The sequence below is a fragment of the Bos javanicus genome, chromosome 10 (genome assembly GCF_032452875.1).
Source record: "Bos javanicus breed banteng chromosome 10, ARS-OSU_banteng_1.0, whole genome shotgun sequence".
NCBI lineage: Eukaryota > Metazoa > Chordata > Mammalia > Artiodactyla > Bovidae > Bos > Bos javanicus.
Window position 1 is genome coordinate 23314775 of NC_083877.1, and position 18385 is coordinate 23333159.

At 39.0% G+C, this 18385-nt stretch overlaps 1 gene segment (V, D, J or C); it reads right to left on the bottom strand.

Annotated features, from left to right (window-relative positions):
• Window positions 1-6233: 6233 nt before the first annotated feature.
• On the bottom strand, window positions 6234-7202 carry LOC133255310 (T cell receptor alpha variable 22-like). The segment is given in 2 exon segments: window positions 6234-6845; window positions 7044-7202. Coding segments are annotated over 2 exon segments (462 nt in total).
• Window positions 7203-18385: the final 11183 nt, after the last annotated feature.

The window sequence follows — 18385 nt, forward strand, 5'->3', positions numbered from 1 at the left end:
GAGGCTGCACCAATTTATATTTCCGACAACAGTGGGCAGGGTTCCCTTTCTTCTACATTCTGGTCAAAATTTTTTATTCCCTGTCTTTTTGATAGTAGCCATTCTGGCAGATGTAAAGGGATAGCTCTTTTTGGTTTTGATTTTCATTCCCCTGATGATTAGAGATGTTGAACATCTTCTGATTTACCTTTTGGTCATGACTCGATGGACGTGAGTCTGAGTGAACTCCGGGAGTTGGTGATGGACAGGGAGGCCTGCGTGCTGCGATTCATGGGGTCGCAAAGAGTCGAACACAACTGAGCAACTGATCTGATCTGATCTGATGTCTTCTTTGGGAAAATGTTTATTCAGATCATCAGCTTATTTTTAAACAGACTTTTGTTCTAATGATTATACAAGGTATTTATATATTTTGGGTATTAGCCCCTTATCAGATATATGTTTGGGCAATATTTGCTCTCATTCTGTAGGTTGCCTTTTCATTTTGTTGATGGCTTCTTTTGCCATACATAAACTTATTAGTTTGATGTAGTTACACTTGTTTTTTTTTTTTTTTTTCTCTCTTGTTGTCCTTGCTTTTAGTTTCAAATACAAAAAAAAAAAAACTGTGGCCAATACTGATGTCAAGGACTTACCCACTATGTTGTTTCTTCTGAGCTTTACTGTTGTGGTTCGTATATTCAATTCTATAATCCATTTTGATGAGTTCAATTTCATTCTCTTTCATGTAGCTTTCCATTTCTCATAATACCATTTATTGAAGAGATGTTCCTTTCTTGAGGGTATATTTTTGGCTTCTTTGCCGTGAACTGACTGTGTATGCAAGGGTTTATTTCTGGGTTCTCTATTCTGCTCCAACTGTTTTTATTACTATAATTTTGTAATATAGTTTGAAATGAGATCATGTGATGCCTTCAGTTTTGATCTTTCTCTAGTTCACTTTGGCTATTAGTAGTCTATTGTCTCTCATACTAATCTTAGGGTTTGTTTATTCTATCTCTGTGAAAAATGTCATTGAATTTTGATAGAGGTTTCATTGAATCTGTAGAATGCTTTGGGTAGTATGGATATTTTAACAATTGAATTTTTTCGGTCTGTAAGAACAAAATATCTTCCCATTAATTTTTGTCTTCAATTTCTATAATCAATGTTTTACAGATTTCAATATACAAGTCTATACTTCTTTGCTTAAAGTTATTCTTAGGTATTTTCTTTCTGATGTGATGGAAAAAGAATTGTTTTCTTAATATCTCTTCCAGATAGTTCATTAGTGGAATGCAGATTAATTTTGTATCCTGCAACTTAGCTGAAGACTAACATCTTGGGGGCATGTCTCCCATTGCTAAGCCAGATGATCTGATTTTCTTTTCACTTTCTCTTTTTGTGTACTCAAAAAGTGTATATTTTAACTGTGGTAGGAAGTCTCTGTGCTGTTTATTTTTGGATAAATAATTTCTAGTGCTTAAACAAGTTAAAAGTTTTTTCTCTGGCATTTTATTGGCATTTTATGGCCTATTGAAAGTACATCTGTCAAAGTTATAGGTAACAGGAGTTATCTTATTCCTTCCATGAATCAATTGGACTAGTAAAAGCTGTGGTTGCTACCATCCAATTTAAAAAAATTTTTTAAATACTAAATAATCCTTACATGGAACAGTACACAAAATTATGTGCAGACACATTTTCCCCTGGCAATGATGGTTAACAGATATTTAATTTTGCTATGTTTTCAATAGCTCTCTCCAAACGTTACAGATAAAACTAAAGAGTACTCCTAGTACTATTCTTATTTTTAAAGTAATTACTATTGGGAAGATTCCATGTGTGTCTTTTCAATTTTACTGTTATAGCTATGTATCACAAAACAATATATTATATTGTGATTATATTCTGAAATTTCTCATAAGTAGTGTCATGCAGCATATATCATTCTGATGCTTTTTATACTCAGCACTTTATTTTTGTAAGGTTTATCTAAGAAAATAATATAGAGAACTGTTTCTTTGCTTGTAATAGTTCATGTATTTTGACTTCATATGTAATTCATTATTCGTTCATTCTGTACTAGAATGGTTATACGTCTGCTTACAGGATTGGTGTGACTATCCTAAATGCCTCCTTGTTCAAATGTTGGAATCACTTGAATGTAGATAACAGGAATTGGAATTGCTTGACTTTTAAATATATACATTTTCTACTTTATTAAATAGTTCAGGCAATTTTTCTCTGAAGTTGTTAAATAAATGTTCTTTATGTGGTTGCTTTTCTCCATCTGGAGAAATTTAATAGTCTCCCTCTATTTGGGTCAAAACTTAATGCTATTGGATTTTCACATTTCTGGTTATCTGACAGAAATGAGACAGTAAATTGCTTTAATTTCCTCTGATTACTGCAGAAGTTGATGTTTTATATGTTCACATGTCTATTTCCTCTTCTTTAAATTGCCTTTATGTAAATTATCTTTATTATCTCTTTTCATTTTGAATGTTTTTCTTATTTATTTGTAGAAGCCCCCTATATAAACTTAATTTCTAATGTTTTCTGGTTACATGGTTTATTATGCATCCTACTATGCATTCGATTTTTAATTATGTAGTGGGGCATGCTTGCAGGTTAAAAACTTCCCATCTATTAGGAATTCTCTATAAATTTATATTTGTAATTGTCAAGTTACTTTAATGATTATATACTTATTTAGCTTTTCTATTTCTTCTTTAACTATTTTTGATAATATATATATTTTAGAGCATCTATCAGAACACTGAAATATGTGGCCAAGTCTTTTTCTTGTGTCAAGGATTTCTTCAGATAGTAAATCTCTACCCTTGTTGAGGTCCCCTGTGAAACCTTCTCTGTTCCATATGGAGGCGTGTCTCATGAGGTTCTGGAAGCCTTGGTCTGGGTGCTGGACACACCAGGAGGAGGCAGGGCTCTCAAAATACTCATAATAGGGCCTCACTTGTCCTGGGATCCCTTCAAAGGCAGAAACTGGCCCTCAAGCCGAGTCACTGCATGGGGCTGTCTCTCCTCCCATAAGATCAACATCAGATCAAGGAGACTGCTGCACACTGAAGAGAATATGCCTCTAAATAGATTCTAAATCTCACAATTATTCTGTATCATTAACAATACTTGATATAGTTGTCTTTTTATCTTTAGCCAGAATAATGGGTGTATGCTGCTGCTGCTGCTAAATTGCTTCAGTCATGTCCAACTCTGTGCAACCCCATAGACAGCAGCCCACCAGGCTCCCCTGTCCCTGGGATTCTCCAGGCAAGAATACTGGAGTGGGTTGCCATTTCCTTCTCCAATGCCATGCATGCTAAGTTGCTTCAGTTGTGTTAGACTCTGTGCAACCCCATGGACAGCAGCCTACTAGGCTTCTCTGTCCACGGGATTCTCTAGGCAAGAATACTGGAGTGGGTTACCCTTAATGGGTGTATAGAGATGTCACTGTGGCATTAACTTGCATTCCATGATGACTAATGATGTAGAAGAGGGGATTACAAACTTCTTCAATAAAGGGTAGAACAGTAAACATTTTTGTCTTTGTAGGCCATTCATTCTGTTGCAACTACTGAACTCTGCCATTGTTTCATGAAATAAGTTATTGATAATACATAAATAAATAAGCTTTCTTAGGTTCCAACAAAATTTATTTACAAAGTAAATGGCTGAATGGACTGGTTCATGGGCCATATTTTGTTGATTCCTGATGTAGAGGACTCCATGGCTTCGCAGGGTAATTCTCCAAACATTTGAAGAATAGTTAGGTCCCATCATTCTCAAATTTTTTCCATAAAATTGAAGGTGATGAAATATTACCAAATTCACTCAATGGAACCTTCATTATCCTGATGCCAAAACCAGACAATAAAACTACCAAAAAAAGTCAGTTTCTTAAATGAACATGGATAAAAAAAATCCTCAACAAAATATTAGCAAACTTCAATTCAGTCAGTTCAGCTGCTCAGTCATGCACAACTCTTTGTGACCCCATGGACTGAAGCATGCCAGGCTTCCCTGTCCATCACCAGCTTCTGGAGCTTGCTCAAACTCATGTCCATAAAGTCAGTGATGCCATCCAACGATCTCATCCTCTGTTGTCCCCTTCTCTTCCTGCCTTCAATCTTTCCCAGAATCAGGGTCTTTATCAGTGAATCAGTTCTTTGCATTGGGTGGCCCAAGTATTGGAGTTTCAGCTTCAGCATTAGTCCTTCCAATGAATATTCAAGACTAACTTCCTTTAGAACTGAATTAAGTTAGGAAACTTAATTCAACAATTTATGAAAGAATCATATATCATGGCCAAGTAGGATATAGTCTAGGTGTACAAGGATGGTTCAATATTTGCAAATCAATCAACATGATATACATTAATAGCATGAAGGATAAAAACTTATATAATTATCTCAACAGACAAAAAGTATTTGACAAAATTCAGCATCCATTCATGCTTAAAAGTCAATAAACTTGGTATAATGGGAACACATCTCAAAATAATACAGGCCATTTACAACAAACACACAATTAATATCATATTTGATGGTAAAAACTGAAAACTTTTCTCCAAGATGAGGAACAAGACAAGATACCTACTCTCACCATTTCCATTTAACATAGTACTTGAAGTCCTAGTCACAGCAGTCATATAGGAAAAATAGAAGACATCGAAATTGGAATAAAACTATTAAAATGCAAAAAGACAGCCTATCAAACAAGATACTGGCAAATAATTAGTCAATAAGGGGTTAATGTCCAAAATATATAAAGAAATTTATATGCAACATAAAAACTATAAATAATCTGATTTTTAAAAAGGCAGAGGACCTAAATTGACATTTTTCCAAAGAAACATACAGCTGGGCAACAGACACATGAAAAGGCATTCAACATCTCTAATCATCAGGTAAATTCAAATCAAAACACAATGAGATCTCACCTCACCCCAATCAGAACACTATCATCAAAAAGCCAAGAAGTAATGAGTATTGCTGAGGATGTGAAGAAAAGGGACACTTTGGCACCCTTGCTGGGAAAGTAAACTGGTGCAGCCACTATTTAAAACAGCATAAAGGTTCTTCAAAAATTAAAAATATAAATACTGTATCATTCAACAATTCCATTCCTGGATATCTATCAGAAGAAAACAAAAACACTAATTTGAAAATATATATGCACCCTAATATTCACAGAAACATTATTTCTAATAACCAAGATATGGAAGCAATCAGTATTCATCCATATGAATAGATAGAGAATATGTGTTATATATATATATATATATATATATATACACACACACACACAATGAAATATTACTTAATCATAAAAAGGATAAAATCTCATCATATGAGACAACACCGAAAACCTGGAGGGTATTATACTTAGCAAAGTCAGTCAGACAGAGAAAGACAAATACTGTATGTTTTCACTTATATATGGATTCTAAAATGCAAAACTAACAGAACAGAAACAGACTCATAGATATAGGGAATAAACTACCAGTTACTAGAGGGGAAAGGTGTGAGTGTAGGAGTGAAATAAGTGAAGCGGATTAAAAGGTACAAAAATTATGTGTATTTTTCCATACTTACAAAATAAATAAAATTATGTAATGTGCAGTTAGGAAAGGAATCAACCCTGCCAATACCTTAACTGTAGCCAGTGAAACTGATTTCAGACTTCTTGCATCCAGAATTGAAAGAGGATAAATTTTAGTTAAACGACCAAGTTCATATTAACCATTGAGCATATATGTATTTTTTGTTTGCTGTGTCGCCAGGAGTCGGACACAACTGAGCGACTGCACTTTCACTTTTTACTTTAATGCATTGGAGAAGGAAATGGCAACCCACTCCAGTGTTCTTGCCTGGAGAATCCCAGGGACGAGGGAGCCTGGTGGGCTGCCATCTCTGGGGTCGCACAGAGTTGGACACGACTGAAGCGACTTAGCAGCAGCAATAGTAGGATGAGATGTATCTGCAGTTGTCTGTTGGGATGCATCATGGTGAGGCAGGTTTGGATGGACATTCTTGGGACAGCCAACTTAGCTGAATAACATCTTCTTGGAGTCACTTTTCTCTTCTTTTAGTTCCTTTAACTTCTTGTTTTGAAGTAGAGCATGTTGTAGCTAAATATTTATTTTGATAGGGCTTCCCTCATAGGTCAGTTGGTAAAGAATCCGCCTGGAATGCAGGAGACCCCGGTTCCATTCGTGGGTCGGGAAGATCCCCTGGAGAAGGGATAGGCTACCCACTCCAGTATTCTGGCCTGGAGAACTCCATGGGCTCTATAGTCCATGGGGTCGCAAAGAGTCGGACCCGACTGAGCGCCTTTCACTTTCTTATCTATTAATAGACCTCTCCTAGCTACAAGTTTGAGACTCCAGCGCAGAAGAAGATACAGATTGAGAGGAAGATAAAGACCAAAGTCTCAAATCTGTAAGGCCAATAAGAAGCACTGCAAATGCCCTGTGGTGGCCTCACGGTGTGACTGTGGCTGGAGGAGGGGCTGAGCCCCGCGGAGGGTTTGAGTACAGGCTGCAGGTGCCCGGGTAGCACAGTGCTGCACAGCACAGAAGTAAGTGCCTGAGTCTGTGGTCCGCAAAGAGGAAATGTGCAGTGAGCTGCGGCGTTCTTTAGGGACTGCCGTGACATTTAATCTTCCTTCCTGCCTTGTTCCTGAAGGAACGTAAATGAGGTGGATGAGGCGGCCCCCGGGCTTCTGAAGATACCACCGAACACTGTCTGCCAAGGTGGAGAAAATACACCACAGTGTAGAGCTGTCTCCCTCCTGTGGAGTCAGGGCTGGGGGACTCTGCTCCACATCCACCCCTCTCACACCTGATGAGAAAGAGACAGACAGTCACAGGTGAGGCTCACTGTAACTCTGAAAAAACCCTGAACGTGTTCCTCCAGCTCCCATCGATGTTGAGAAGGATAGGAAGTGTGCAGGACTCGTCAACTCTTTCTACTCCCTCCCTCAACAGTACAGCAGCTGCTCATTTCCTCAGATTCCCCTGCAGGGCAGCCCCAACTCACAGCAAACCTGGGCAAACAAAAGCCCCAGCACAGTGCCCACTAGCCTCTTCATGATGCCTTGACTTGCTGCTGAGAAATTTTCAGCTTAAAATACACAGCTAAACCAGTAAGTGGTGTGTCACTTCTTGTCTGGAAATGTTCCTGCTCCTGCAACCAATCAGCTTACCCAACAAACCCTGCTCAGGTGACACTCTGTGACAGGAAGTCCCATTTAACACTCAACTCCACTGAGAACACTGAACTTGAGAAAAGAAATCCTTTCTTTGCAAATTGAAAAAGAAAAGAAAAAATCTAAGATGCCCATAGGAATGAAACATTTGCAATACTCTATATTCTCTGTACTATTTGCCTTCACAGAACATACCAACTTCCTGAAAATAACACAGGCTGAAACTATGAGTCCTTTAAGCTACCAGATATCAGGGGTTTGCAGATAGCCCCCCCTACAGTCCTAGTCACCATGTCACTCAGAGCATAGAAGTGCTTGGTCAAATTACTTCAGTGGGCTTTTTCCTCAGGTAAAAGGAAGTTTCACTCTTTCTAAATTCAGATGCAAAACCTTTGATGCCTGAAACAAGATTGTTTCCAGACATGTCCTTTGGGAGAAGCTGGAGTCCTTGGTTGGGGTACTGCACATACCAGTAGAGATTAGGTTGAAGAGAAAATGAGTAGTTGCACCTCAGCTCCAGAGGGGCTCCTTCAGAGACAGTGATGTTGCCATCAGGCTGGGTCACTGACTGGGCTCCTGAACCATTAATACTGAATCAGTGAACTCAGCTAAACAAAAGTCTCTATTCAAAGTCAAACTAGAACAATGTTCTGTGTGTGGACAAGAGAGTAAAATGGAACAGTACTCACTCAGCAGCAGGAGTGCCTCAAGCATCAAGGTGAACACCAAGGTCATGGTGGAGCAGTGAAGAGGCAGTGAGCTGCTTTCTGGGTGATTCCCCATGGACAGAAGTCTCATGACTGGGGGACTTGAATCCAAGTTGCTCTGCGGTTGAGGAGGAATGACAGGTGATATTGATTTCTTCTTCTGATGGAGACTGTAGAGGGAGCTAGGAAGAGAGGCTGTCTTAAAACTTCCTGTCTCTAGTGTCTGAGATGCTTTACATGTCATTGTATAAAAAATGGTGTCAGGATATCTCTTTAAATTGTAAGGAAGGAAGGTTTTTTTGACCTTATTCTGATCTTTCCCAGTTTTCACAACAGTGCCCTCCAATGGCCAGATAGAGAAATAAAGAGAGATTCACAATTTTTTTCACCCTCTTGCTGGCTTTGTATGGTTGAATTTTAAAGCATTATAATTATGTACAGAGCAGAATTTATGTTTTGTAGGCTCTGAAACTTTCAAAATTGCACTTTCTATAGCAGCACAAAGTTATGGATAAAAATTAAATACAAAATAATGTTTAGAATGAGAAATAAAATCATAATGAATTATAAATTTTAGAAAGCAAATTCCACAGACAGCATAAATCTCAAAAACTGAGTCATATTTTAGTACTTATTTCCATGACACACTGCTATAGTACTTTTTGTTTCTATGCTTTTTGTCTTCATACTTTTTATGCTTTTCTTCATATGACAATAAATTTGTAAAAGCTTTAATACAGAGAAAAGAAAGATAATCACTGTTTGAAATTTGCTGTCTTAAAAAATTCAAAGTGCATTTTGAAAATGGATGAAAATTTATAGGATTATGGTCAAAATTTGGAAACTGACTATCACAATACTATGTGCTACAAGATTTCATTACATTCCAAATTTTCTTATGTCATAACAAATCCTAAATACTATCAACTGATCACACCAATTAACAAGTTTATTTTCTATATTAGTTTCCTATTGATGAGTGACAAATTATCAAGAACTTTTGTGATGGAACAACATCTGTTTATATCACAGGTTCTGTAAGTCAGAAATCAGCACACAGTTAAGCTGAACTCACAAGGTTGCAGTCAAGGAGGCAACTAAGACTGCCTGGGGCATGGGGTCCTCTTCCAGACTCAGTGGTTGCTGGTAGAATTCATTTCCTTGTGGCTGTAGCACTCATGGCAACTTGTTTCCTCAAGACAAGGAGGATGTCTCTGATCACAGGAAAAGTTTAAGCTCTTTTTTAAAGAGCTCACTTGATTAGATTAGGCCCACCTAGGACAGTCTCCTTTTGATTCATTCAAGGTCATACTGATTAGAGACGTTAATTACACCTGCAAATTTCTTTTATGTGTGTGTGTATGTGTGCTCAATCCCTCAGACTCTTTGCAACCCCATGGACTGTGTAGCCCACCAGGCTTCTCTGTCCATGGAATTTTCCAGGCAAGAATACTGGAGTGGGTTGCCATTTCCTCCTCCAAGGGATCTTCCCAATTCTGGGATCAAACCCACATCTCTTGCATCAGCAGACAGATTCTTCACCACTACACTACCTGGGGAACCTTGGTATCATCTACCTACCATAGTTGTTAATGCCTTCAATGGACTGGCATTATATGAGTTTCACTTTATTCTCATAAATGTAAAACATTGTGACCAGTCAGTAAGAAGTTAATATGAACAATAATAAATATGACCAGACGAGGCCATTTTCATACCAAAGGAAGAACATAAGCAAACTCATCTTCCAATGGATAGGGTGGAATGCACAGATATTCCACAGAGTGGAATGCAACAGCGTGCAAGGAAACTATAAAAACATATTGGAACCAGTTAGGGAGGTGTTACCTGCTCTTAAAACACTAAAAGTTCTGGCAATGGACTATCATGCCTTTTGGAAACAAAGACTTGTTAATGAATCATTACCAAAGGATCAGCAGTACAGTGTAATGTAAGGTAATGAGCATTAGCATCAAACAGATTTTTGTTGGAAATCTGTCCCTGATGCTTAGCCTGTGAGATCTTGATGACAAACACTTATATACTGAAGTGACTGTGAGCTGCATAAATAAATTCCACTAGGTCAAAATTATATGCATTCTTAATTCAAATTCACTCTTGCAGATGCTAAATAAGCCTGCGGCTCACTCCATAACCACCTGACAGACTAGAATTATAGTAGAGTGGAAGTTGGGGTTTAACTGGCAAGGATCTTAACTCGTTAAGATATTTATTTTTTGAAACATTTATAAAATATGGCTAGGGCCCTATGCATCTTGGAAATGACATGTTTAAGTAAGGGGCACTGAAGTTTAAGATTTATTTTAAAATGAAATACTAAAAATGTTAGTTGCTCAGTGGTGTTTGACTCTTTGTGACCCCATGACCAGTAGCCTGCCAGGCTTCTCTGTCCATGGGATTCTCCAAGCAAGAATACTGGAGTGGATTACCATTCCCTTCTCCAAGGTATGTTCCTGACCCAGGGATTGAACCCAGGTCTCACACATTGTAGGCAGATTCTTTACTGTCTGAGCTTTATAAGAAATATCTCATTTAATACAACAATGTCTTGGGTTACTCATTTTTACCCTCCCTTTTACAGATGGTAAACCTAGCTTCAAAAAATTTAAATTACACAGGATTGCAGTATTTTTAAGTGACAGGGTAGTGATTAAAATCTAGATCTAACTCCAGAGACCAGTCTTATGTGCACTCCATAAGACTGTTTGTATGATAATTGAAGCAATATGAGCAGATGAAATTTTCAAAGAATAGTGTACAGACTGAGAGGAAAAGAGGGCCAAGCAGTAGGAATGCTCTGATGTGGGATGGGTAAAGAAGAATAGGAGATCTTGCAAAGGATCCCCCAGAAGTTAAAGTTTAAGGTTGGGGTACTGTGTGCCAGGAACACAAAGGTCCCCAGAAAGAGTGGCAAGCACTGCAGATGATGGCTGCTCGAATGTGGTCTGTAGGTTGGCAGCATTCGCGTCACCAGGGAGCTCTCTGACTTCAAAATCTCAGGCCTAACCCAAAATTCCTAAGTCAGAATCTGCATTTTAATAATATTCCTGTGCACATTAAAATTTGAGAAATACTTGTCTAGATGAAGGAGGTTAAAAACGTCTTTTAGATTTAACAACAAAGAGATCATTGGTGATTTTTAAGAAAACAGATTTTAGAAAATATTGGGAAAAAAAACAGAAGTGTACGGAGGAAAAAGAGGTGACAGAGTGTAAGCAGTTATATGATTAGGGCTTTTAAACAATAGCCAGGGAGTAAAAGATAGATTGGTTGCAGGAGAGGCATGTATGGGGTTTGGAGGAATATGAAATATTTTTTTCTAAGAGGAGAAAGCTTGAATTTTTTAAATGAGTCCTAAAAAATCAGACCATAGAATTTGGATGATTAGTGGCCATAGAAACCAGAAAGAATGGTGTCAGTGAAGTGTTTAGGCAAAGAGGTACTATTTCAAAGTAAAAGGTATACCTGTTTTATTATTATGGAAGGGAAGGTGAATTACAAGTGTAAAAGCAGAATGTTGTATGAGATCCAGAAAGTTGAAGATTCATTTAAATATACTGAAATGGAGCTGGGCTCTATGGTCCTTGCCTCCCATGTCCTCAGCCTGCCCTTATCTGTGGAAAAACTTTAGCCAAAGAAGAAGCTTAATCAGACATCCCCCATAAAGTCACATGCAAAGAGAACTGACCCCACTCTTTCAGCAAAAGAGAAACTGAAAATTTCTGAGAACTTTCAGAAATCAGTTTCCTCATTGTGGACTGCTGCTATTCAACTTGAGAGAGATTGGGATGGCAACCCATGGGAGGAAAAGCACTTAGGTTAGAAATTTTTTATATAAAATTTCAATTAAAAAATTTAAAACTTTCAAATGGAAAGAAACAAAAAGTCTTTTTTAGCTTTGCTTAATGGCGGAACTATTATTATTTTGTCTTGCTTGACTGTTTTCGTCTCCTGCATTTTTTTCTGATTAAGTTTATTCTTTGGAATTCAGGGAAAGCCCAAGAGGCTAATGGTTTTCTATGCACAAGAAGCAATAGAGGGTGGGTATTGGGAGTCTGTTTCAGAAAGACCCTATAGAATCCTGCTGGGTTTCATATTATGTGTGTGTGTGTGTGTGTGTGTGTGTGTGTGTGTGTGTGTGTGTATGGTCTCTTGGGTGCCAAGCATGGTTCAGGTCTGGAGGATGTAGTAGTAAAGAGAGATTAAATGCCTACGGTTCAGCAGGAAGAGAGAAAAATTAAATGAATTCTTTTTTTTTTAGAAACAATTATTTTAAAGAATAATAAGTACTGTAAACACAATACAATACTGTATTGAGACAGAGTTACTCTTGGGGTGAGGAAGGGCATCTGCTCTAAGTAGGATATGGAGGGGAGGCTCCACTCTGATACTTACTATGCAACACCAGGAAAAATACTGGACCCCCTTCAAGTTCAATTTCCTTTCTTGTAAGTAGTCAGTATCTTTCTGCTGAACACTGGACTCAGCACTAGCACTTATTATCTCATTCACTTCTCATGAGAACTCTGCATGGTAGATTCTATCAATATCCTATCAATATTGATATTCTATCAATATCTAACATTGTAGATATGAGAAAACTAAAGCAAAAAATCATTAAGTCATTTTCCCAAGATACTCAACTAATGAGTGGTAGATCTAGAAATACAAACCAAGTCTTCGGTCTCAAGCACTTTGTAACATTGCCTCCCTAAAGGTGAATTGATCCAACCTTGAAATGTTCCAATAAGAATTAAGTAGGAACAAACATTCAAATCACCCAACATAATACCTTCCCTAACTTAAATATTCAGTCAGCTGCAGCAATGAGCAAAATCTTGGGGGTGGGGTTGGGAGACAGAATCTGAAATTGAAGAATAATCTATCCATGAGATAAAGTTCAATGTTTTTCTGAGATATGTATGAGTGCATGTGTGCTCATTCATGACCGACTGTTTGCAACCTATGGACTATGGCCTACCAGTCTCTTCTGTTCATAGGATTTTCCAGCAAGAATATTGCAGAAGGTTGCTATTCCCTACTCCAGGGTATATTGTCACCCTGCTTATTTAACTTATATATGCAGAGTACATCATGAGAAACACTGGACTGGAGGAAGCACAAGCTGGAATCAAGATTGCCAGGAGAAATATCAATAACCTCAGATATGCAGATGACACCACCCTTATGGCAGAAAGTGAAGAGGAACTCAAAAGCCTCTTGATGAAAGTGAAAGTGGAGAGTGAAAAAGTTGGCTTAAAGCTCAACACTCAGAAAACTAAGATCACAGCATCCCATCCCATCACTTCATGGCAAATAGACGGGGAAACAGTGGAAACAGTGGCTGACTTTATTTTTCTAGGCTCCAAAATCACTGCAGATGGTGACTGCAGTCATGAAATTAAAAGACGCTTACTCCTTGGAAGGAAAGTTATGACCAACCTAGATAGCATATTCAAAAGCAGAGACATTACCTTGCCAACAAATGTCCATCTAGTCAAGGCTATGGTTTTTCCAGTGGTCATGTATGGATGTGAGAGTTGGACTCTAAAGAAAGCTGAGTGCCAAAGAATTGATGCTTTTGAACTGTGGTGTTGGAGAAGACTCTTGAGAGTCCCTTGGACTGCAAGGAGATCCGACCAGTCCATCCTAAAGGAAACCAGTCCTGGGTGTTCATTGGAAGGACTGATGTTGAAGCTGAAACTCCAATACTTTGGCCACCTGATGCGAAGAGCTGACTCATTTGAAAAGACCCTGATGCTGGGAAAGATTGAGGGCAGGAGGAGAAGTGGCTGACAGATGACGAGATGGTTGGATGACATCACCGATTTGATGGACATGGGTTTGGGTGGACTTTGGGAGTTGGTGATGGACAGGGGCCTGGCATGTTGTGGTTCATGGGGTCACAAAGAGTCGGACATGACTGAGCGACTGAACTGAACTCAACTGAACTCCGGGGGATCTTCCATACCCAAGGATCAAACGGGCATCTTTTGTGGCTCCTGCATTGCCAGACGGGTTCTTTACCAGCTTCACCAGGGGAGCCCTTTCTGACGTATGTGTAGTAGGTTACCTGGCAGATTTCATGTTTTATCATAAGTATCCATGGTCTATCATGTTCTTATTACTATTAATGTGAAATTAATTCATTAGAGTGTTATTTTGAGAGATTGGATGCCATAATATAAAATGGAATGAGTATACCAAACAGTGTTTTCTGCAATTGTTTATTTTTTCCCATTATTGACCCTTGCTCCAACTTTGCTAGATATTTCTATACTACAATAAAGGACAGAGCAGTACATACAATTTTACTTGCCAGAGAAGAAACTCCCAGCTTGTGCAACAATTCCAAGCTTTCTTTTCAAGGTATCCTCTTACTCTCCAGCCATAATCAGGCCATGTGCTGTATTTGTCATTTGAAGTCAATCACTTTCACATCTGGTAGACAAGAAGAAAAAAAAAAAAAAACAGCCAGTTTTGTTGAAACCTCTTTCTCCCCATTTCTGCATAAGGAAATTTACTGAATGGTTCAGCAATGACAGCTCCTATTGTGATTACGCTTTTGCTGGCCAAATTCTTGGCTTTCTCTGCCCACCGAAGCCAAATAAAAAGGACAGAGACAGAATTTGGAGGAAGTAGATAGGTGGCTTTAAGAGGGCTGGAGTAGGTTGCCATTCCCTTCTCCAGGGGAGCTTCCTGACCCAAGGATCAAACCTGTGGATTCTTTACCATCTGAGCCACAGGCAAGGGCTCACAGTCAGGAGTCAAGGTGATAATAGGATCTTGATTTCTTCCTCTTACATTGTTTCAAAGATAGTCATTGCCTGGCATCTATAACCCAGCAATTAACTCTGGCAGTCAGGTGGCTCTGCGGCCTTCTTTCTGATATGTAACTACAAAGGGAAGGGTGTTGAAAGGGAAAACACTAGATAGGAGATGTATTTAGCATAGAGACAAAGGAGACAGTGTGAATTGCAGCTCCTGCAGAGTTAGGGAGCAGTAAAGCAAACTTACAGATATGCAGAGTTAGGAGCAGTTAAGGCAAAACAAAACAAAACAACTAGGAATGTTCACACCTTTCCCTATTTAGACTTCAGGGAATCTCTATCAGGGCTTCCCTGGTAGCTCAGTTGGTAAAGAATCCACCTGCAGTGTAGGAGACCCCGGTTCACCTCCTGGGTTGGGAAGATCTGCTGGAGAAGGGACAGGCTACCCACTCCAGTATTCTGCTCTGCAGAATATATATATATATATATATATATATATATATATATATTCTCTCTCTCTCTCATATAGTCCATGGGGTTGCAAAGAGTCAGACATGACTGAGCAACTTTCACTTCACTTCAGGAATGTTCAGGCCTGCTCACTGTTCTTTTTATCTTCTTTGGTCCCAGGAAAGGGAAAGAAAAAAACCTCATTTCTATTTTTTCCTTTTCACTGCAACCGGCTTCCTTGCAGTTTAACCCATGATCACTGGAGGGGAGCAGATAGGCCAGTGTAAGCATCATAAGATATTTGAGCAGGACACCAGCTGGCAGAGCTTTAGCTTTCATTCTTCATTCATGCAGTGTGTTACAGCCTGATTCTCAGAGGAAAAAAAAAAATAGAAAGATTTAGATAAAGGATTCATTTTCATGTTCATAAGAAGCTAGTTTGAAAGTATTACTTGTTTGCTTCCTTTTAACACTTTAAAAATGCTTTCCCCTGGTGACTTCTATTGCATCTGATATGAAATCAAGCATCATTAATGATATTTCCCAGAATACAGTATATCAATTTCCCCTATTTATTGGCAAGATTATTTCCACTTAAATAGACCCTAGGATTTGCCTTCAATACCCTTTGAACTTCTGTCAAAACCACAGTGGTGGGCTTGCAGAATGTCTTATTCACCTTGATGACTTTCCACATAGCATTGCTCCTGTGTAAGGAGCTTGTTTTATAGGAAGTCAAGTATGGCAGTGAGTGAAGGTGCTTGTTATAAGCCAAAATGTTATGGAATGGGTAATGGAAAAGGTAGTTATAAATACTACCAACAATCACGTGGTCATTTGCAGTAACAAAAACTGTAATAGTCAGCAATGGAGTATTTCCTGCCGTATCAGTAAACAAGGATGTCACAGTCATCAGCACCTGCAGCCCAATGTGAACTCCTGAGCCTAAGGGCACTCAGGAAGGATAAGAATATCTGTGATCTAACAACCATCAGAACTGCAGTCACTCCCTACCATGAGACTAAAGGAGCTCAGGATGTAAGAAACAGATACTGGCCCCAAGATAGCTGAGGTGAATAGTAAAAGAGTGACTTCAGTGAGCCTGGACTCTTGCATCTCCCCATGCATAGAAGTGTGCTAGACTCCTTAACTTGTGCTTAGTCGCTCAGTCGTGTCCGACTCTTTGCAACCCCATGGGCTGTAGACTGCCAGGCTCCTCTGTCCATGGGGATTCTCCAGGCAAGAATACTGGAGTGGATTGCCGTGCCCTCCTCCAGAGGATCTTCCCAACCCAGGGATCAAACCCAGGTCTCCTGCATTGTAAGCAGATTCTTGACAGTCTGAGCCACCAGGCAAGTCCATCCTTAACTTGAGATATCCATTTTTCTTTAATTAACAATAATCTTTGATGTTCCGACTACCTGCACTTTGTTGCAAAACTTCTATACAACCTGGCTCTTCTGCTCACCTCCTTGGAGCAGTTCTTTCAGGTTTACTTGAGATGCTATCTCCCAGGCTTGAAGTCCTAAAAATTCCCACCAGATAAAACATAACTCTCAACTTCTGGTTGTGAATATTTTTAAAGTTGACAGTAGTTATAATAATCTCTTTTTCAGTTTAATATGAAAATATTTATGCATAGAGTAACCATTTTTAAATCTCTCCCCCACTTGCCTGCCTATGGAAACATATGAAGTGCAAAATACAAGTTAACATTGAATCTAATTGTATCTCAATAGTTAAGATGCAGGATCCAATGGGACAGTGTGGGTGAGGTATAAAAGGAAAAAACCACACTCAAAAATGGATAAGTGAACTTGATATCCCTTGAAGAGGGTGTGGCAACCCACTCTAGTATTCTTGCCTGGAGAATCCCATGGACAGAGCAGCCTGGTGGGCTACAGTACATAGGGTCATGAAGAGTCGGATGTGGCTGAAGCAACTTAGTACGCATGCACAAACCTGGTATACTCTTTTCAGGTGAAGGTTACATTGATTATGGTCGAATGGGGAATAATTGCATCATATTAACAAGAAGGAGATCCAACCAGTCCATTCTAAAGGAGATCAGTCCTGGGTGTTCTTTGGAAGGAATGATGCTCAAGCTGAAACTCCAGTACTTTGGCCACCTCATGAGAAGAGTCGACTCATTGGAAAAGACTCTGATGCTGGGAGGGATTGGGGGCAGGAGGAGAAGGGGACAACAGAGGATGAGATGGCATCACCAATTCGATGGACTTGAGTTTGACTGAACTCTGGGAGTTGGTGATGGACAGGGAGGCCTGGCGTGCTGCAATTCATGGGGTTGCAAGGAGTTGGACATGACTGAGAGACTGAACTAAACTGAACTGAACAAGGAGCATAGTTTTGCTGTTTTCTTTATTTGAAAGTGTGTTGTTAAAAGAGGTATAGATGGATGACCAGTTGACATAGAAGGTACTGGAATAGCTTTGTAGTGTCTCTACTAGCTGGAAATCTGTGATTCAGAATTTGTTTCTCTGTATTGTTCTGGGCTAGGGTTGGCCATAAAAAGGATTGTGCAATGTTTAGAAGGTAGTTGTCATCAGGTAGCCACATTTTTTTTGCCCTGCTGGTTGGTGCAGGGCTCCAGTCACTGTGCAACTCACACATGTTGCTGCTGATCTGCTAGCTCATCTTATTGTTGACTTACAGCTCCTTAACCTCCAACCAGATCTCCTCCTCATCATCTCTCTGTCTTGGGCCAAATGTGCATGTAGCATGATGATAAATATCCACATCTCCTGAAGGTCACCCACTACCGTGAGATTGGAGGAGGTGAGAGACAGACAAGTTTTTAGTGTGTTTTTGTGGGTTCCAGTCATCCTCATGGGTTCTAGTATGTCCTTAAATGCATTTTTCCATGCTTTTATCCATATCCAATTTTCCTTTCCAAATGACACTCTAGTTGATTTAAAGTAAATTCAGGCTCAGCACAAGATGCAAAGATAGCAGCTTTGTATAAACTCCTCCACCAACTCTAGCAATTGCCTGAAAGTTCTGTTCCTTAAAATGAGTCTCTTATTCTGTATCACTGTGGTTCTACTTTTCTGATTGTAGCCTAACGGACACAAAACCTAAGAAGAAAAAAAAGATTAAAGAAATTATATTCATGACAATTTCTGAAAATTAAACCCAGATTTATGATGTGATTTTTTAGGTGCAGTTGCCACATTAAATTATTACAGAGCAAGTTTTCAAATTTAG